This window comes from Hemibagrus wyckioides, linkage group LG28 (assembly GCF_019097595.1).
Source record: "Hemibagrus wyckioides isolate EC202008001 linkage group LG28, SWU_Hwy_1.0, whole genome shotgun sequence".
Lineage (NCBI taxonomy): Eukaryota > Metazoa > Chordata > Actinopteri > Siluriformes > Bagridae > Hemibagrus > Hemibagrus wyckioides.
In genome coordinates, this window is record NC_080737.1 from 15,064,214 (window position 1) to 15,085,451 (window position 21,238).

A 21,238-nucleotide genomic window follows, 5' to 3' on the forward strand; every position below is an offset into this window, starting at 1 on the left:
TTGTCGGAAATATTAAACAGAAGAATAAATAAAACAAACAAGGAGCAACAACAACGTTTGAGAAACACGTGCAGGAATTTTGGCCGAGAACTGTCTGCGCATGCGCAGCACCGCGTACAAAGAAAATTAACTAACTAGTAGAAATAACTGTTCGCTTACCATCAAAATAACGCCCAGAATTTATCAAGATTTAATCAGCGGCCTCCTGGTCACAACGTGGTGGCTCATCAGTGTGTAAACTTCACCAAAACTAACACCAACCAGCACCCCGTTGTAAAAGACCGAGCAAACCGCCTTCTATAGTATTTATACGGGCGTTGACGTCATCGGCGCGTCACGAACAACAACCAATCCTCGAGCTCGTGTTAATCTTTATAATTTATTTAATTATTTAACAATGCAATACATATGCGCTTTAATATAAACGTGTAAAAACTTTAAATTTATATATATATATATGAATAAAAACACAATATTACACCTGATCCTCGATGGAAAATTAAAATCGCCTGCACGTGACTAATCCGGGGACAAAGTTCATAGCAGCAACTATGGCGCCTTCCACTCACAGGTACAGTCATTGTCAGCGTTTTAATAGGATTATATTTATGTTCTCTAGGGGAAAAAAAGAAGTGTAAACATTTAACGTTTAAAAAACCGAAAAGAAAATGCTGGTTTAATTCTTTCACGTGCGTCTTACGTCACGACACAGGTCGTTTCCGGTTATTTAGTTTAAGAGCCTAATTACAACACTGGACACTCGAGCGAGCTAGTAAGCTGTGTACGGTAATGCTTTGTGTTGTGGTTTGTTTTTATATATAAATCATTTTCTTCGTATCTTAAAAAGGAAGAAAGCAAACAAAATAATAAACTAGGTGCTTCTTTCATCATTCGACTTATGCAAATGAAGTAATACTAAGATTAATAATAGCATTTACAATCGGCTATAGTACCTGAGATTGTTTATCATCTTATGGTCATATCATATACAATTTATACGTTTCTGATTGGCTGGTCATTGTCGTTGATTTCTTATATCAAGACGCCTAGGAAATCATTTACATCCCAGTATATTCGTGCAATTTCTTCATGAAGCTGTAATACACTGATCAGGCATAACATTATGACCACTGAGAGGTGCGGTGAATACGACTGATGATCTCCTCATCATGGCACCTGTTAGTGGGTGGGATATATTAGGCAGCAAGTGAACATTTTGTCCTCAAAGTTGATGTGTTAGAAGCAGGAAAAATGGACAAGCGTAAGGATTTGAGAGAGTTTGACAAGGACCAAATTGTGATGGCTAGACGACTGGATCAGAGCATCTCCAAAACTGCAGCTCTTGTGGGGTGTTCCCGGTCTGCAGTGGTCAGTATCTATCAAAAGTGGTCCAAGAAAGGAACAGTGGTGAACCGGCGACAGGGTCATGGACGACCAAGGCTCATTGATGCACGTTGGGGAGCGAAGGCCGGCCCGTGTGATCAAATCCAACAGACAAGCTACTGTTGTTCAGATTGGTGAAGAAGTTAATGCTGGTTCTGATAGAAAGGTGTCAAAATACATATAAACCTTGGGTCCTGCCATTCATCATGTGGATGTTACTTTGACACGTACCACCTACCTAAGCATTGTTGCAGACCATGTACACCCTTTCATGGAAACGGTATTCCCTGATGGCTGTGGTCTCTTTCAGCAGGATAATGCACCGTGCCACAAGGCAAAAATGGTTCAGGAATAGTTTGATGAGAACAACACTAAGTTTGAGGTGTTGACTTGGCTTCCAATCCCCCACATCTCAATCCAATCGAGCATCTGTGGGTTGTGCTGGACAAACAAGTCTGATCCATGGTGGCCCCACCTCGCAGCTTAAAGGATCTGCTGCTAACATCTGGGTGCCAAATTCTACAGCACGCTGTCATAGACCAAGTGGAGTCCATGCCTCGACAGGTCAGGGCTGTTTTGAGAGCAAAATGGGGACCAACACAATATTAGGCATAATATTGGTCATAATGCTATGCCTGGTTGGTGTATATCATATTTAACACTTCTTGTACTTGTAAATCATTAGGGCAGTTTTGCTTTGAACTACATTCATTCTGATCGTTATTTCTGCATCAAACAAACATTTCGACAAGGTATTCAGCTATTCTCTCAGGCTTGTGACTGTAATCTTCTCGTATCATGCAGGATGGGACGAGTGCTAGTGGTGCTGCTGGTGTTGTGTTTCAGCGTCGAAGCTGTGGATCGTGGTAACTTCAAAACATGTGAGCAGAGCGCTTTCTGCAAGTGAGTATCCCAAAGAAATGTCGGCATGAACAAATAAATCATGGTGTAAAATCTTGAATCCATTTTTAGCTGATTTTTATGGCTTCATATTCAGAGTAACTGATTATTTTTGTATTTGTCACATTTGTGTGTGTGTGTGTGTGTGTGTGTGCACGTATTTGTGTGTGTGTATGTGTAGGCGTCAGAGGGAGCTGAAGCCAGGTCAGAGTCCATACAGAGCTCTGCTAGATACCTTAGAGCTCAGCGACTCCAGGATTACACTGCAGCTCATTAATGATAATAACAAGGTCAGAACACTATACACATACACTCACCTTCACTTTATTAGGAACAAGCTCTACACCTGCACATTCAAGCAGAATTCCAGGATATGAGTCATTTATGAAATCCTCATACTCACCCATCTGAGACCAAACACCATGTCATGTATAAAGACACTGAGATCACACATGAACTAAAGCCATAACATGGATTTATGCATTTCTCTGCTGCCCCGTGATTGGACAGTTTGTATAAATTACATGAATATGCAGGTGTACTAGTGTTCCTTTTAAAGTGGCCAGCGAGTGTATATGATTATATAGGTTGTTATTTTTCCTCACCAGTTTAAAGCAGGAGATGAATATAAAACAATCTGCTGTGTGTTTGTGTGTGTAGGTGCGTCTGCTCTTGGAGCTGTACAGGCTGCAGGGCAACATGACGCGGGTTAAAATCAACGAGCTCAAGCCTCTCCGACCTCGTTATGAGGTCCGGGATGTCCTCGTCACGGATCCTCCTACCAAACCGTGAGTCAAGTGACATGTGGACGAAGGTTTTGAGTGACCTATGTCATTTTGTCCAGTCAAAGCAGATTTTTGCACTCATAATGAACAGTGAATGGTTTGTGGACTTCTCCGCTGTGTGGTTTCAGCATGACGGTGGTGACCCAGGACGAGAACAGCGTGGTGCTCTCTCTGGGTGCAGACGAACAGCATCTGATCGTCAGCGCCCAACCTTTCCGCCTCGACATCGTGGAGGGCCCTCAGGTGCTGCTGTCCCTCAATTCCCGCGGCCTGCTGGCTTTCGAGCACCTGCGTCTGCGCAAAGACACGTGAGTTACCCAATCATCACACCTGAATTAATCCTAGCTTCTCGGTCACCCAGACCTTCATTAAAACAAAGATCATAACCACAGAAGAGAAAGAATTCCAAGTCATTCTAGCAATGATGTTTGCTCTGTGATTTCTTTTGTGTATGTCTAGATCTATAGTTTTAGCAGTAATTAAAGTAGATCCTTCTGCTTTATTTTCTCTCTCAAGCGCTATTAACTTTCAAGTAATAGTTTTAAGAATGTCTGAATGTCTAACGTGATTTTTGAAACGTCTTTGGGGGGTAAAGTTTCACTGGTGATTCAAAAACATTTTGTTGCCTACAATGGCACCTTCTAATACTTCCTAAGTATGCTGAAATGTTTACGTTAAGTCTCATAAAATTTCTGTTCCTTTATTTCTTCCCCTTCTTTATTTTTCCTCCTTTTCTTTTCCTGGTCTCTCTCTCTCTCTTTCTCTTTTCCCTCCAGCATCTCTCATAAAATAACAAGCACATTCGGTAGCATGTGGGACTCGATCAAGAGCGTGTTCTCTAGGTAATGTCTTTGCGGTGTTGTGTGATCTTGTGTGTCTGTGCCTTTCTGAATATTAAAGGGTGGAGTTTGTAATTCTTTTTTATAGTAAAAAGTCAGTTTTATACACTTTTTTTTTCCCCCTGCCAAAAAAGGGCTGCTTAGTTCCGTCACTTTCCTTTGAGACACTGAACACATGTTGCGTGAACAGAGAGCTGGTGTTTGAGGAGAACAGGAAGACTTCTGGGTGCAACACGGGCATCAAATCATATAAAACATTACAAACTGCTTCTTTAAGGGCTTTCACTTTCATTGTTTTTTTTTTTAATTGAATGAGATTTGAGTTTTAAGAATAAAGATATGGGCGGTGATCTGCTTTATCATGTTAATTTATCGTGTGTGTGTGTGTGTTTCAGTAAACAAGACACAGAGGGAGCTGGTGAATCAGAGAATGCTGAGGATGCTGGTGATAAGGTGTGAAAATGGAATAAAATGGTTCAAGTTTAAGATCTTGATTCATATTTTTCTCTTTCTCTGGAATGTATTTATTCCAATTCATGTAATGTAGAGTAGGTGTGTATGTCTGTCTGTCTGTCTGTCTGTGTATGTATGCCTGCCTGTTTGTCCATATATGTATTTATGTACTGGGTATATATATGTGTCTGTCTTTTTCTCTGTCACTCTGTTTAAATGTCTATCTATCATTTATCTACCTGTCTGTCTATCTGTTTGCCTGTTCAATAAAATGTCTGCCTGTGTCTTAATCACTGTATCTGTCTGTCTTTCTATCTTTTCAATAACCTGTCTGCCTGTGTCTCAGTCACTGTATCTGTCTGTCTATCTACCATTTCAATAACCTATCTGTCTATCTCTTTGATCTATTTATCTATCTGTCTCTGTCTTTCTGCCTGTGTCTATCTACCATTTCAAAAACCTGTCTGTCTGTCTATCTCTTTGATGATCTGTCTGTCTGTGTCTCAATCACTATGTATCTCTCTCTTTCTGTCTTTTCAATAACCTGTCTGTCTTTGATTATCTGTCTGTCTATCTATCTACCTGTCTGTCTGTCTCTCAATCACTGTATCTGTCTGTCTATCTACCATTTCAATAACCTGTCTGTCTGTATATCTCTTTGATTATCTATCTGTCTGTCTGTCTGTCTGTCTGTCTGTCTGTCTCAATCACTGTATCTCTCTGTCTTTTCAATAACCTGTCTGTCTTTGATTATCTATCTATCTGTCTGTCTGTCTTTCTGCCTGTGTCGCAATCACTGTATCTGTCTGTCTATCTGCCTGCAATTTCAATAACCTGTCTGTCTGTCTCTTTCGATCTATTTATGGACTTGGCTGGCTGATTATATACCTGTCCTCTATCTAGCCGTCTGTTTAATCTGTTTATCTATTTCAGGGTGAAAACAGAGAAGAGGAAGAGAAGCCTGGCATGTGGGAAGAGACATTTAAAACCCACAGTGACTCAAAGCCCAATGGTGATCACTCTAAACCCTGCATTACTGCATACATTTACTCAATGATTATCTTACACATTTAAGCAAGCAGCTGTCCCACTGATCGTTCATCATGTAAACTACAACTTACTACAACTAACACCAGTTTCCTCCCACAAACCTCTTATGGTCACTAATCTCTGCCTCTTCATTCTCTGTTCATCCAGGTCCAACATCCATTAGCCTAGACTTCATTTTTCCAGGTGTGGAACATGTTTACGGCATTCCCGAGCATGCAGACACTCTCAAACTGAAAAACACAGAGTAAGTGTTCTGCTGTCTTACACACCTAAAGCCAAAGAGAATAGACAGACAGATAGATACTTTATTCATCCCAATGGGAAATTTACAACTAGACTAAAGAAACTGTGTTTGTTAAGCATGCTCTGGTTCTTTGTGTGCTTTCAGTGGGAGTGACCCATATAGGCTTTATAACTTGGATGTGTTCCAGTACGAGCTGCACAACCCCATGGCACTGTACGGCTCCGTGCCCGTGCTCATATCCCACAATGCTCAGCGCACCATGGGTGTCTTCTGGTTGAACGCAGCCGAGACTTGGGTGGACATCTCCTCAAGCACTATGGTGAGAGACCAGGGCTTTGTGCTTCATCACACTCGTGTGAAATTTTATTACACTGTGAAAATTAATACTGGTAACTCGTAACTGTGTTTGTGTGTGTGTGTGTGTGTGTGTGTGTGCAGACAATGTTTGGTAAGATGCTGGACTTTGTCCAGGGTTCGAGTGAAGTTCCGCAGACGGATGTGCGCTGGATCTCTGAGAGCGGCATCATTGATGTCTTCATCATGCTCGGACCAAAACCAAGTGACGTTTTCACCCAATACGCCTCACTGACTGGTAAACACACATATGAGCAAACCTAATTGTGTATGTATGTACACTGATCAGGCATAACATTATGAATACCTGCCTAATATTGTGTTGGTCCCCGTTTTGCTGCCAAAACAGCCTTGACCCATCGAGGCATGGACTCCACTTGATCTCTGATGGGGTGCTGTGGAATCTGGCACCAAGATGTTAGCAGCAGGACTTTTAAGTTCTCTAAGTCATGAAATGGGGCCACCATGGATTAGACTTGTTTGTCCAGCACATCCCACAGATGCTTGATTGGATTGAGATCTGGGGAATTTGGAGGCCAAGTGAACAATATATACTCGTTGTTCTCATCAAACCATTCCTGAACCATTTTTGCTTTGTGACACGGCGCATTATCCTGCTGAAAGAGGCCACAGCCATCAGGGAATACCGTTTCCATGAACATGTACATGGTCTACAACAATGCTTAGGTAGGTGGTACGTGTCAAAGTAACATCCACATGGATGGCAAGACCTGAGGATTCCCAGCAGAACATTGCCCAAAAAGCGTGACACTGCCTCCGCCAGCTTCCGTTCTTCCCATAGTGCCTCCTGGTGCCATGAAAAGGAAATAATCAGGGTTATCACATGCAAAGTCTGAGAGTAAATGTAAATTTACATTTAAATGAGATGAGTTGTGTTCAGTTTGTTAACCTGGTAAATATGTATATCAAATAGACTCTTAAGAGTTTACACCTCAAGTCAAAGCCACTCTGAATATGAATTGAATATCAAATAAAAAAAACAATTACAACTATTATTTTGCGGAATTGTTCTAAATATTCTACTAAGGTATACTACTAAGGATATATTTTCTCATTATAACAGATAAAATACATTTTATTATCAAGTACATACACAGCAGGTGTGTATTGTCTTGTCTTTGTGTACTCAGCTATTAGTAGAAACACAGACACAGTAATCTCTCTCTTTCCTCGCTGCTGTTCTAGGCACTCAGGCCTTCCCTCCTCTGTCCACTCTTGGATACCATCAGTGTCGCTGGAACTACAACGATCAGGAAGATGTAAAAGCTGTGGACCAGGGTTTTGATGAGCACGACATCCCCCTCGACTTCATCTGGTTGGACATTGAGCACACTGATGGCAAACGCTACTTCACCTGGGACCCTCAAAAGTTCCCACAACCCAAAGAAATGCTTCAGGGGCTCATGGAAAAGAGACGCAAGGTGAGTGGGCAAGGTGGTTTTGTATAGAAAATTATTCAATTCAGAAGTATAAGAATATATCATAATATTTCCTTAGATGGTCACCATTGTAGACCCTCATATTAAAGTGGACAGTGGGTACAGGATTCACAATGAAATTCGCTCTAAGAACCTTTATGTCAAGAACAAAGACGGAACAGACTACGAAGGCTGGTGCTGGCCAGGTTGGTTAGATCGCTTTTATCATAAATCAGCAGTTTTTCACTTAAATAGATCACTAGACCAAGTTCTGTTCTACTCTTGAAGGAAGCGCTGGATATCCCGACTTCACCAACCCTGAGATGAGAACCTGGTGGGCTAGCCAGTTTGCCTACGACCAGTATAAGGTAAGAAGTCTCTACTTCTAAGGGTAAAATATGCTCTTTTATTCTTTCCTAAAAACAATCGAATTATAAAAACTAATTATAATGCATATTATAGGAACCTATTGAAAATGGAATATCAGATTAGAACAAGAAAGATTTTTTTTGTTCCTTGTTCTTCTGACCAGGGTTCAATGGAGAACCTGTACACGTGGAACGATATGAACGAACCATCCGTATTCAATGGGCCGGAGGTGACCATGCACAAAGACGCGCTGTTCGGCCGCTGGGAAAACAGAGATGTACACAACCTCTATGGGTTGTATGTGGTAAGAAGAGCAAACGCAATACATAATCAGTATTTTTAAGGGTGAGTGATTGGGGAAAAGCAGAAAAGTGGAACCAGCATACAACATTGGCTGTGTTTAAAATGGCATATTATCAATAGTAAATCTCCCTCAAATGCTGTATGTGGTAAACATTATGTTAAAAACAGAAATATTTTATTTAGGCCTTCCCTTTCAAAATGAAAAAGCCAAAGAAAAGCAACAACAGTTACAGAAATTATCCATAAGCACCATAATCCTTTAGTTGCTGTAATATTTTCATTAAATTGTTGTAAATCTCTGCTAATTTACTGACAAATATTAGCAACCAATAAATAGTTTGCTGTTTTTTTTAGCCATTGTTGTGACTAGGCTGATTACTAAGAAATGATTAACTATTAATATAATCGAATAAAAATTATATTACTAAAATATTATAAATAATAATTTAATTTGATTTGATTTTTTTTTTTTTTTTTTAAACCTCAGAAGTTCTTTAATTCTTAACCAACTAGTTAGCTTGAAACTGAAACTTAGCATTTTAGGCTAGCTGTACTGCAGTGTGTGTATTTACACTGCAATTCCTGTCCCAAAATTAAGATTAAACCTGGTTTTAAGTGTTTTAAATCCACCTCATAGAAATATTTATTTTACTTAAACTGTAAAAGTGAACACTTTTTGGTCAAAGTAGCTGTGAAAAGATGCTACACGTGAAGTAAGTGAAGCAGTCTGAGGTAATCCTGGGGTAAATTTCACCATCAGCTAGCCTGTACATGACTGTGCAGTAGACTAGATAATACAATTATGAGGAATATTATGTAATTAGTAATGGGGTGGAAGAAATAGTAAATTATGTTAGCTAGCATGAAGGTAGAGTTTCAGGACTCATTAGCCTTCTGTTTATGGTTTTATTCTTTAACCTTCAGCACATGGCGACCGCTGAAGGGTTGATCCAGCGCTCTGGTGGTAAAGAGAGACCGTTTGTTCTCTCCAGGGCCTTTTTCGCAGGATCCCAGCGCTATGGTGAGTTTTTAAGTGTATTTTTGTTTGTAGTTCTCTACTAGTTTTCTCTGTACTTTTATTCTACTATTCTCTCTATTTCTAATTCTTTTCAGGGGCCATATGGACAGGGGACAATGCAGCTGAATGGGGACATCTGAAGATGTCCATCCCCATGTGTTTGAGTCTGGGACTTGTGGGCATTTCTTTTTGTGGAGGTAAAAACTAGATGGACATGACTAGCTGATTAATTGTTTAAACCATTGTTTTGCATGATGCATATTTTTAGTACTAATAATAATTACTGTATAACACCGCATTAAAGTTCTCTGTTTAGTTTTACATACAATCTGTTATGATTTAATAAATAATTTGTAAATGAAATAACTGACTCTCATTGCTCTTTTTAGCCGATGTTGGTGGTTTCTTTAAGCATCCGAGCGCCGAGTTGTTGGTGCGTTGGTACCAGGCCGGTGCGTACCAGCCATTTTTTCGTAGTCACGCTCACTTGGACACCCCGCGGCGTGAACCCTGGCTCTTTGGGCCAGAAAACACGGCTCTGATCAGAGAAGCGATACGTCAGAGATATACATTACTGCCCTACTGGTACCAGGCCTTCTATAATGCTTATCGCACAGGACAGCCTGTCATGAGGTGGGTCTCTCTCTATGTAGATTTATTTCAGATTTATTTCCAGATGCTCTGAAAAATGTTTTAAAATTACTACAATAAATAGTACAGTATGACATAATAGTAAGATCTGTGTTATTTTGACACAAATATTACAGCTTGGTTCCTGGACATTAAGTATCGCTAGTGCACTTTAATTTTTACATTCATGTAGTATGGTAGATGATGGTAGCCGTGGTGAGACTGGAACATAAATCTTTGACATCATAGTTATTTGACCTTTTTTAATCTACACCAACATTTCTACACATTTCCATTCAGATTTTGTGTATTAAAATGCTTTATGTCTCTCTCTTTCTCTCTCTCTCTCTCTCTCTCTCTCTCTCTCTCTCTCTCTCTCTAAAACCCAGGGCTCTGTGGGTTGAATATCCTCAGGATCCAGCCACATTTCCCATTGAGAATGAATATTTAATTGGTGAGTAAAAACGAACCATGCCACTAAAAGACATATAATTTCTCTGTCATTTCTGATAAAGATCTCACTTGTCATCCTTAACAGGTAAAGATCTGCTTGTCCACCCCGTTACTGACGAGGGCGCAAAGAGCGTCACAGCCTACCTGCCTGGGAAAGGGGAGGTAAAGTCTAGCCTCAAATTAATATTAACATTTTCCTCAAGTCTCACTCTTGCTTTAATGGATAATCTCTGGATGGTGTAGATGTGTGCCTAAGATCTGAAATTTTGAAATGAAATTTTGTTTAATTGAACAGAAATATTGAGCCACTCTCTATTTTTTTTAGGGCAGTGTGCCCATCACCGGCCATTTCACTATACATATACATGTAATTATACTGTATCTGTTGTTTATTTTAATAGTATTCTGGTATTATTTTGCAGGTTTGGTACGATGTTCACACGTTCCAAAAACATAAAGGGGCTCAGAATCTCCACATTCCAGTCACCATGAGCTCAGTAAGTTCATAATTCTGACAGTGAATAATAAATAACTGAATAGTGCAATGCTGCTGTATTGGTAAATACTACAGATATTTTTTGTCAGAACACATTATTACAATACTACAGCCAGCGACCTCTCATGACTGCACAAACCTACAGCTTTTATATCTTTTCCGTCACCCAGTCAATCTCCTTTTTGCTGGCTTTTCATGGACCAACATTAGACACATATAATATTATAGAAGCGGAAGGAAATGATTAGATTAGTTACAATCCTGTTATTAAAGCAAATACCAGGATTAAATAAAGTGCAGAAATAAATCAAAATGACTTTTATGTTTTCTGGAATTATTATTATTATTTAATTTTTTTTTTGTTTGATCTTGTGTTTTAATGCTATAAAAAAGCAATCTTTAAATCCATAAAATTGCTCCAGGGCTTAGAAACCTTTACACTGATTATTGTTCGGGTTGTGTAAACTTGGAAACTTTCAACAATGTTGTCATTTCTCCATAGATCCCAGTGTTTCAGCGTGGTGGCTCCATCATCAGCAGGAAGGACCGCATCAGGAGATCTTCCTCTTGCATGGAAGATGACCCTTACACCCTTTACATGGCACTGAGTGCTCAGGTATACTCACTAACAGGGGATGCCCTAATGTTAGTTCAGCTTTGTTTCAGATGTTTTGTGCTACAGCGTTGCTCTTACATCGCCTACATTTTACACTCGCATTGTATGTAGAGCTGTGTATGAAGCTTGCATTGTCTTTGCACTACTGGAGAAACTGGTCTTGTAGTCTGCTCCAGATGTGATGGTCAAAATCTTCTGTTTTCTTTTCTAGGGCATAGCTGAAGGAGAGCTCTACATTGATGATTTCCACACCTTCAACTTTGAAAAAGAAAAGCAGTTTATCCACAGACAACTGAGCTTCTCTGATAACGTACTTACCTCAAGGTGTGCTTTGTTTTGTATCGCTCTCCCTGCACACACGACATACAGTGGAACCTCGGCATACAAATGCCCTCCCTTAAGAATTTTTACCTCAAGAATTGAAATTTTGCAAAAAAGTATTTTCAGCATACGAATGAACCGAAGTTCGGGAGCGGTTTGAAACTCGTTTGCGTCAATTTAAAGCCAAGCCAAGCCAACTGAAGTGAGTTTGTTTTCAGTCGGCGAAAGGCGTTTGGAAAGAGTCAACCCAACGTTGCCTTTAGCATGCGTTCAAAAGCTAGGTGATTTTTCGGGCGTTTTTTTTGTTGACAGATTGGTGGCGTGGGTGGTCTGTTCTATTTTTTAGCCTGGCATGACTTCCTGTGAGGATCCTTGATATGGAATGCTTGTCTTGGGTCAGTTCTTTGTAAGCAGCCATACAGTTTACATTACGCTTCGTATTGGGAATATTATTGGTTGGCTGAAACGGATTATCTGCATTTACATTATATTTTCTGGGAAAATTAGTTTTGTAATACAAATTTTCGCCTCCAGAATGAATTAAATTTGTATGCCGAGGTTCCGCTGTACATAACATGGGTTCCTGTAGAGTGAAATTAATTGTCCTGTAGCCTGTGAGAGACACAGAACTGTGTCTCTTCTGTACATATATATTTCTCAGCAAAGTGCTCAGACCCTTGTATTCCTGTTGAATTCAGTCATTCATTTATCTGATTACAGATTACATTTTGTTGCTTGGTTGTTGTGATTTGAACTGGACTGTCCTCTTGGGGTTTTTTTTTGTCACATTGTACTTTTACCATGTCTTCAGAGGCTTTTCTGTCCCTTGTGGCTTGTTCACGTTGATGTAGTTTGATATAATCTGTAATTTACGTGCTGTTCAGCGTGTCGTACTGTTTTCTTCCCTTCATTATGAGTTAGTCTTTTCCTCCTCAGTGTTGGCTGTTCAGGTTGTCGTTTGAGCTGTCCCCCATCTCTTAAGCTGTTCACTTGCTTATTGGCTGTTCACTGTTGTTGTTTGAACTCTTGGGTCCCATCATTGTAGTTTGACATATTCTATCATTTATGGGCTACTCACACTGTTGTAGTATTTTTGTTCCTTCTGTTATGAGTTCCTCCTTTGTATTGTTTGTGTTGTTTTTATTTGAGCTGTTCCATCCTTTTTGGCTGTTCATATTGTAGTTTTAACTGTTCCATCCCTCATGGGCTAATCATGTTGTTGTTTGAACTGTTTTGTCCATCATTTGTTCATGTTGTACTTTGTACTGCTCTGTCCCTTATGAACTGTTCATGTTGTGGTTTGACCTGTTCCATACCTGATAGACTGTCATTGTTGTAGTTTGAGCTGTTCGTGGTGGTGTACTTTGAACTGTTCCATTCCTCATGGGCTGTTTGTGATGTTGTGGTTTGAGCTGTTCATGTTGTGGTTTGAGCTGTTCCATTCCTGATATACTGTGATTGTTGTAGTTTGAAATGTTCTGTCCTTCATGGGCTAGGTATATTGTTGTAGTTTAACTGTTCCCTCCCTTATACACTGTTCATTTTGTTGTAGTTTAACTGTTCCCTCCCTTATACACTGTTTATTTTGTTGTAGTTTAACTCCTCCCTCCCTTATACACTGTTTATTTTGTTGTAGTTTAACTGTTCCCTCCCTTATGAACTGTTCATGTTGTGGTTTGACCTGTTCCATACCTGATAGACTGTCATTGTTGTAGTTTGAGCTGTTCGTGGTGTTGTACTTTGAACTGTTCCATTCCTCATGGGCTGTTTGTGATGATGTGGTTTGAGCTGTTCATGTTGTGGTTTGAGCTGTTCCATTCCTGATATACTGTGATTGTTGTAGTTTGAAATGTTCTGTCCTTCATGGGCTAGGTATATTGTTGTAGTTTGAACTGTTCCCTCCCTTATACACTGTTCATTTTGTTGTAGTTTAACTCCTCCCTCCCTTGTGCACTGTTTATTTTGTTGTAGTTTAACTGTTCCCTCCCTTGTGCACTGTTCATTTTGTTGTAGTTTAACTCCTCCCTCCCTTGTGCACTGTTTATTTTGTTGTAGTTTAACTCCTCCCTCCCTTGTGCACTGTTTATTTTGTTGTAGTTTAACTCCTCCCTCCCTTGTGCACTGTTTATTTTGTTGTAGTTTAACTGCTCCCTTCTTAATGGGGTGCTCAAGTTGTTGTAGTGTGAACTGTTCCATTCCATACGGGTTGATCTAATTGTTGTCGTTTCTGTTTGTCTGTTTCTTACATTACGAGTCATTCTTTTGCTCCTCAGGAACCTGGCTCCAGACTCAGAGTTCACTACAGCAGCATGGATAGAGAAGGTGATTATAATTGGAGCCGCTCGTCCGTCTTCTGTTTCCCTGAAGACTGCAGGTCAGTGTGTTTTGACCCTCTTTACGCTGTATTATGATCCTGACAGCAAGAGCTCTGTGAAAAAAATGTGCTTTCGGGAATATGGTCAGATGTTTTCCATTGCACAGTGTCTGGAGCATTAAGCAAAACACATTTTAGATTTATTCTTCAGATTCAATGATATCTAAAATTCCGTTTCGAGAAATTTTTGCGAGATTTTTGCCATGTTTGCCAGGAGATCACAAGGCTGACATTCCAGCTCCTTTAAAAACTGTGATATGATTCCATTAGAGAAAGTATGTGATTGCAAAAAAATAAAAAGTAAATACAATATAAATAAATAAAATATATTAATAAATATAATAATTTTTAATATAATATTTATAATAAATAAATATAAATAAAACATTCAGCTTGTTAAAATATTTAATATTATGTGCATTATTCTCCATGACTTTCCTAGATGGTGCAGAGTCTGCTGTGGAGTTTGATTTTGATTCTGAAGCATCAGTGTTAACATTGCACAACCCTGGCGTCAATGCTGGAACCGACTGGACTGTGACATTGCTGTAACATACACACACACACACACACACACACACACACACACACACAGAGGTTACTAGGACATAAGCAAATTTATGCACACAAAATCGCACCAGAGGGAGCAACACTTTTTTGTTTTGCAAGATTTGATTATTCCATACACACCCACTGACAATGAGTGTGTGTGTGTGTGTGTGTAGAATATTTGAGTTTGGGATAATTTTAGTATGGAAATGTAAATAGAAAGATGACAGAATTAGAGGGCCATCAGAGAGAAAAAAAATCTTTTAATTCTCTTAATAATGTTCCCATTATAGCCTACTACATCCTGTTCATTTTTTAAAAAACCTTTGCATCACGTTTGTATTAAAAAGTGTCCGTAGTTGACGTTAATAGTGAAAGCATAATTATTCCATTTCGTTTATTTTTCCCTTCATTGGAATATGATTTATTTAGAAATGTGGAATCTTTTGCACTGACATTCAATATTCCAGTTTTCCACGAGTAGTAAAAAAAAAAAAAAAAAAAAAAAGATTTTCCAAATATCGTTGCTAGAGATGTTAAAACCACATTGGTTTGGAAAGGTCCTAAATAGTAGGTTTAAACGGAGCCAGATAAAATTTCACTGTATTTACTACCTGATTTTAGTACATTTCCGAGAAAGCCATCTTTCTTTGCCGATCTCCACGGAAGGAGAAGAAGAAAAACACCATTTGTTTACGCTGATTATTCCGTTTAATTTACTACATAGTTTTATGTTAATATTAAACGTTTCTGATTGTGTTTACACGTGCTCGTGATCTCCTCTGAACATTCATAACTAAAGAAAAACACAAATATCCATGCGTCATTGTGGTATTTGAGCTGTGTACATTAAGAGAACTTGTGTATCCCTGACCAAAGCATTCATTCCAAGGCCTTGCAATCTCAATGAAAACTATCAGATCTTTTAGGTTTTGATCTCTGTGGATCCAGAATTATGTTCTACTGATGAACGTTCTTGCTTAGGATAAGATTAGCCGATGTTAAAGTCTTGGCTCATAAACACAAGGACGGCTAAAATAAAGATGATGATATAGATCACTCATTCTGTCTTGTCGTTTTTTTCTCCAAGAAAATCACACGTGCTTTATCTGGTCTCTGAGGTAAATCACTTTAATTGTGGAGGAAAAAGCATGATAGAACTTTGGGATAAGAAGTGTAAAGTATGGTGTGGGATCTTTGATGATTTGGGACTGTTTTTTCCTGTGATTACTGAAACTATTACAGAACACAATTTGATGTTTAAGACAAAATGTGGCTTTAAAAAAGTACCCCTGTATCATTCACTGCAAGTTATTTGTTTTTATAAAAGACTCCCATTAATTCTCAGTACACACCAATGACCCATGATGGTGTTGATATTCGATGAGAGAGCTTCAAAATATCTATCAATTGCCCAACAATGATACTGTTAGGTTTGAACCATGCCTTGTATTGCAAAGTCTCATAAGTGGCATAGTGAAAATGATGTAGGGCAAACTATTACACACAAACCGATCAGGCATACCATTATGACCACCTGCCTAATATTGTGTTGGTCCCCCTTTTGCTGCCAAAAAAGCCCAGACCTGTCAAGGCATATATTCTACTAGATCTCTGAAGGTGTGCTGTGGTATCTGGCCCCAAGATGTTAGCAGCAGATCCTTCAAGTTGTGAGGTGGGGACTCCATGGATCGGATTTGTTTGCTTGATTGGATTGAGATCTGGGGAATTTGGAGGCCAAGTCAACACCTCAAACTTATAACCGTTTTTGCTTTATGGGACAGCACATTATCCTGCTGAAAGAGACCACAGCCATCAGGGAATACCGTTTACATTACATGTCTGGAACAATGCTTAGGTAGGTTGTACGTGTAAAAGTAACATCCACATGGATGGCAGGATCCAAGGTTTCCCAGCAGAATATTGCCCAAAGCATGACGCTGCCTCCGCCGGCTTGCCTTCTTCCTATAGTGCATCCTGGTGCCATGTGTTTCCCAGGTAAGCTACGCACATGCACCCGGCCATCCACATGATGTGATGTAAAAGAAGATGTGATTCATCAGACCAGGCCACCTTCTTCCATTGCTCCGTGGTCCAGTTCTGATACTCACGTGCCCACATGGGCCAGCCTTTGCTCCCCACGTGCATCACTGAGCCTTGGCTGCCCATGACCCTGTCACCGGCTCACCACTATTCCTTCCATAGACTACTTTTGATAGATACTGACCACTGCAGACCGGGACCACCACCACAAGAGCTGCAGTTTTGGAGATGCTCTGGTCAAATCCTTATGCTTGCCCATTTTTCCTGCTTCTAACACATCAACTCAGAGGACAAAATGTTCACTTGCTGCCTAACATATCCCCTCTCCAGTACTCATAATGTTATGCCTGATCGGTGAAAGCTAAAGTGTGATTAGCCTTGTTAGCACATTTATACAAGCTACCCATTTTGAGTGATCATTCACAGAAATGAGCCAGATAAAAACTTTCTAAAATTAGTTTAAAAAATAAAAAAAATAAATGTTCATTGTTTATTCTCACACTGTGTGTGTGTGTGTGTGTGTGTGTGTGTTCTCTGGATGGTGATTACTGAAGATTACTGGTCATTTAAACGATTTTCAGTGTGTCAGTATTGCAATGATATAGAATGAACGCGAGGTGGCGCTAATGACATTTTTTTTTACACACCAACAGACAACAAGCTACAGCTTCTCCGCTTCACTCCCAAACAGAAGGAGAATTTGGCTAGTTGCTGAGTATCTATTAGCTTTTGTATAACTGTAAGTAGTCTTTTATTGGCAACCCTTATTTGGAAACCATGGCGGAAAGCGACTGGGACACGGTGACTGTGTTGAGGAAGAAGGGCCCGTCTTCAGCACAGGCCAAATCCAAACAGGTTAGTGGAGTGGAGCCATATTTAGTCACTTAGCTTAGCGTGAAGGAGTTTAGAGGGTCAGGCCGAGGCGTGCAGCTCCTCGCGCCGCTGTAAGCACGCGCTCGACGTGAGCATGCGCTCGTGGCGCGTCTCGCGCTCCGACGCGGTTCGGTGAAACCGAATTTACGGTAATGTGAACGAGTCCTGATTCAGTCGCGTGTGTGTGTGTGAGAGAGAGAAAACGGGTCAGGGGGCTACGTGATGTATTTTTAGGGAACCGTCGCGGACGAACAGTTTTGTAAAGTAAAAATGTTTAATTGACGCTTTGTTTCGGTTGTATTAAGGCGAGTTTAGTCCACGAGACGGTGTTCTGAATGTACCGAATGTTACGGTTAAGCTTAAAAAATGATCACGATGCACGAGTACAAATGTAGATTTTTTTTTTTATTTTTTATTTTTTTAAACCTCTGGTCAGTTACTTGGGGTTGAATTCGGTGTGTTTTTTTTTTTTTTTTTGCCCCCATCCTGTGTGAACGCTATAGACTGGGTGAAAATTCTAGAACACTCAAGATTCGATTCGGTTCAGTCCCACGGATAGTGTGAACACAATCTGAACTAATTAAAAAAAAATATCTGAAGCATAAACAATGCAAAAACATTCATTTTTGTCCGCATAAAATATATTTTAAAAAATCTAATTTATAAATAAATAAATACATATATTTATAAATTCTCCTATACATTTATTTATTCATCTTTAAACTTAATGGAATAAAAAAAGAAAAAACCGGTCTCTGAGCCAAGTAGGATGACTGAAACATAATGAGCTCAATTTGAACCAAAAATAAACCAAATGGCCCCATTTTCTTCTTCTGCCTCTTTCTTAGGCACCGTAGATGGCAGCCTCTCGGCTCTGGTTTTATTTAACATCTACTCACTTATCTTGGTTTTAAAAGTATTACATAAATATCTTAGAGTCATCACTGCCTTATCACCAACACTAATTCAGTTTTATTCATTCAGGCCATCACCGCCGCTCAGAGACGTGGGGAAGAGGTGGAGACCACCAAGAAATGTAAGCTTGTCTGTACTACAAATATGCGGAAAGTATTTCGCTAGATTTCTTGTACAAGAAAACTCTGGATCAAGTATTCACACAGGAACCGCGTTTGATATGGGTTCAGCTGAAAGTGGTTATCATCAGTGCGGACAAAGGCTTAATCATTAATCCTGTTTGTTTGTTTGTTTGTTTGTTTTTTTACCTCAGGGTCAGCAGGACAGAATAAACAGCATGTGGTGACTAAGAACACTGCTAAACTGGACCGCGAGACAGAAGAGCTGCACCATGAAAGAGTGACGCTGGAGGTGGGCAAGGTCATCCAGCAAGGCCGTCAAGAAAAGGGAATGACTCAGAAAGACCTGGCTACTGTACGTATCCGTTATATATATATATATCCTCTGTGTGATATCTGGTGAAGTTATGACTTGTTTATAAAGGTCTTTACAGTAATACCTCACACATCCGCGAGGTTACGTTCCAGGACCCATCGCGAATGACGAGGTTTCACGGATGTTTGGTGGAGCCACTAAAAATGCTAATACTGTACTGTAAATGCTTATTTTTTAGAGTTTAAACCCTAAATATGACCCCAATCATTCTCCCCGAACACTTTAATTTCATTTAAAAGTTAGCTTAATAAATGTTTGACGTAAAAAATGGAGTACAGTATCACCTGTATAAAAACCAAGGTGATCACTGATTCATGGAATATACGCGCGTGTTGAACCGTGCACAAGGTGCGGGGAGATGAACCGCGACATCACGCATACAAAGCATCATTGCTACCAGCCAATCAGCAGCTAGGTAAAACTGTTCATTCTCTGTGATTGGCTACTTCCAACCAATAGCACGTCATAATGGCTGTACTGTACGTACATGATATCGGCGACGTTCAACATCATTAAAATAACATTTGATATTTTATTTATATTGACATTTCACTTGTATATTTATATTACAAAATTAACAAACTACACTTTTCTTAATAATTTCACATTAAAAAGCATGAAAATGTATAAATTGCCACGAAATTAGCCTTTTGCAGGATTTCGCGGGTCTGCGAAAAATCCGCGGACGCAAACGAGTTCCAAAGAACATTTCGCGGATCTGTGAAGCCGCTAAATCGTGAGACACGGATCTGCGAGGTATTACTGTACTTCATACTGTGAATAATAAGAATAAAAAGATCGCCACAAGTCTAGTTTATAATCGTGTATGGAACAGTTATATTATAGTAAAACATAACAGGGTGAGCTGATGTAGGCAAATAATCAACTCCATGTGGAACATCCAGGAAAGTTACTTCCTGTTGTTATTTGTGTTATAGTAGTTTTAAACGGTTTCACCATTTCTTTTATAAATGAATAAAAAAATAAAAAAAAAACCTCAACATGTAGTGGGAAATTAATCAATACCTTTGGGAATATTTTGATCCTATGGTATAACTTCTTGGAAAAAATAATCCCATGGACCCATGAGTGTTTAAACCTTCGATGGTTGTTTTCTGCTCTCCTTTCTTCAGAAAATTAATGAGAAGCCTCAGATCATCGCTGACTATGAATGTGGCAAAGCGATCCCTAACAACCAGATTATGGGCAAGCTCGAGAGAGCACTTGGTAAGGATCCAGAGTTGTGTAGGAAGCTGCTTGTGAACAAGTGTGTTGCATGATGTGATCTTACAATGCAAAAGGATTTTTAATGCAAAAAAAAAAAAATCAGTGTACAGTGTATCTGTAAGCGTGTTTTTGTGTCCCTCTGAAAGCAAATCTGAATACAAAAATACTATAAGATCAAATAGATGTGATTGCACTTCATATAAACGCAGTAAACCCAGAGGTCAAAGACCGTGACTGGACAGTGGGTTTTAAACTTTGTTATATTATAAGATTCAAATGATAATCGCTCTGCTTGTGGGGCACATTTTCAGCACACCCTATGTGTAGTAGCCTGAAGAGTAATGAATAATTCGAATGCATCTTGGGTTAATAAGCTAAATTTTTTTCTTTTTAAAAGGATTGAAGTTGCGTGGGAGAAGTATTGGACAGCCCTTGGAGCCCAAAACCAAGAAGAAATGAGGACAAAGCCTCGAAATCAGCCCCTCCCACCACCCCTGTCTCTGCCCTCAACCCTCATCCCCTTTCACCACACTAAGGATAGTCATGTCTCTCACAACAACCTTGAGTTACTGCGACTGATGGCATACAAAAATGTTCACCTGCTATAATAAGGAGGGTAGCCATGAAGTGATTTTTGTTTGTAGTGCTAAACAAATACACTGCCACCTAGTGTTCTGGAAGACACATATCCCCAACAGCTAGCCTCAATTCTTGAGCTCCGTTTTGCATTTGGAGAATGGTGTGAAAGACTTGTATCTTGAATCCCTCTGACCATCCTGTGCTCCCCCAACCACCACCACCCCTCCTACCCCCATGGGCTGATCTCACTGATGTCCTGCTGTTGGACTCGGTGCTTCACTGCATGCACAAGCTGCATTATAATACAAACACCTTTAAAATAACAAAGTAAAACTATGTTGTAAAACGTAATAAATAAATCCTAAGTGCTGCGATGATTTTGATAAATGACTGCTTTGGCATGAAATTTTTTTTTCTTCTTCCTTTAAACAAAAATGTGAAATTTCATTAAATTGCCAAATTGATGCAAATACAAATTGTAATGATTGTAGTTTGAAATTTCTTTGATAGAGTCGCATCTATTTTGGGTA

The 21,238-nt window shown here is 39.5% G+C and overlaps 2 protein-coding genes across 5 annotated transcripts; both read left to right on the forward strand.

Annotated features, from left to right (window-relative positions):
- The first annotated feature begins 443 nt into the window (after nucleotides 1-443).
- Nucleotides 444-15,635, forward strand: ganaba (glucosidase II alpha subunit a). 4 transcript variants are annotated; one of them, XM_058382722.1, is made up of 25 exons: nucleotides 444-571; nucleotides 2,188-2,286; nucleotides 2,465-2,573; nucleotides 2,944-3,071; nucleotides 3,197-3,376; nucleotides 3,845-3,910; nucleotides 4,303-4,360; nucleotides 5,294-5,372; nucleotides 5,558-5,654; nucleotides 5,799-5,973; nucleotides 6,093-6,246; nucleotides 7,215-7,450; nucleotides 7,527-7,653; nucleotides 7,736-7,815; nucleotides 7,980-8,120; nucleotides 9,044-9,140; nucleotides 9,233-9,334; nucleotides 9,527-9,770; nucleotides 10,157-10,221; nucleotides 10,306-10,382; nucleotides 10,643-10,717; nucleotides 11,219-11,332; nucleotides 11,544-11,656; nucleotides 13,927-14,027; nucleotides 14,470-15,635. In XM_058382722.1, the coding sequence occupies exons 1-25, from the start codon at nucleotides 552-554 to the stop codon at nucleotides 14,577-14,579; spliced, it is 2,847 nt and encodes a 948-aa protein (XP_058238705.1). In that variant the 5' UTR covers nucleotides 444-551; the 3' UTR covers nucleotides 14,580-15,635. The 4 variants fall into 4 exon arrangements, with proteins under 4 accessions (XP_058238705.1, XP_058238708.1, XP_058238706.1 ...); XM_058382723.1 differs by lacking the exon at nucleotides 444-571 and adding an exon at nucleotides 659-786; XM_058382724.1 differs by lacking the exon at nucleotides 444-571 and adding an exon at nucleotides 763-781.
- A 1,607-nt stretch (nucleotides 15,636-17,242) lies between these two features.
- On the forward strand, nucleotides 17,243-21,082 carry LOC131348106 (endothelial differentiation-related factor 1 homolog). Its single transcript, XM_058382728.1, has 5 exons — nucleotides 17,243-17,474; nucleotides 18,477-18,528; nucleotides 18,721-18,881; nucleotides 20,036-20,129; nucleotides 20,527-21,082. The coding sequence occupies exons 1-5, from the start codon at nucleotides 17,397-17,399 to the stop codon at nucleotides 20,586-20,588; spliced, it is 447 nt and encodes a 148-aa protein (XP_058238711.1). The 5' UTR covers nucleotides 17,243-17,396; the 3' UTR covers nucleotides 20,589-21,082.
- Nucleotides 21,083-21,238: the final 156 nt, after the last annotated feature.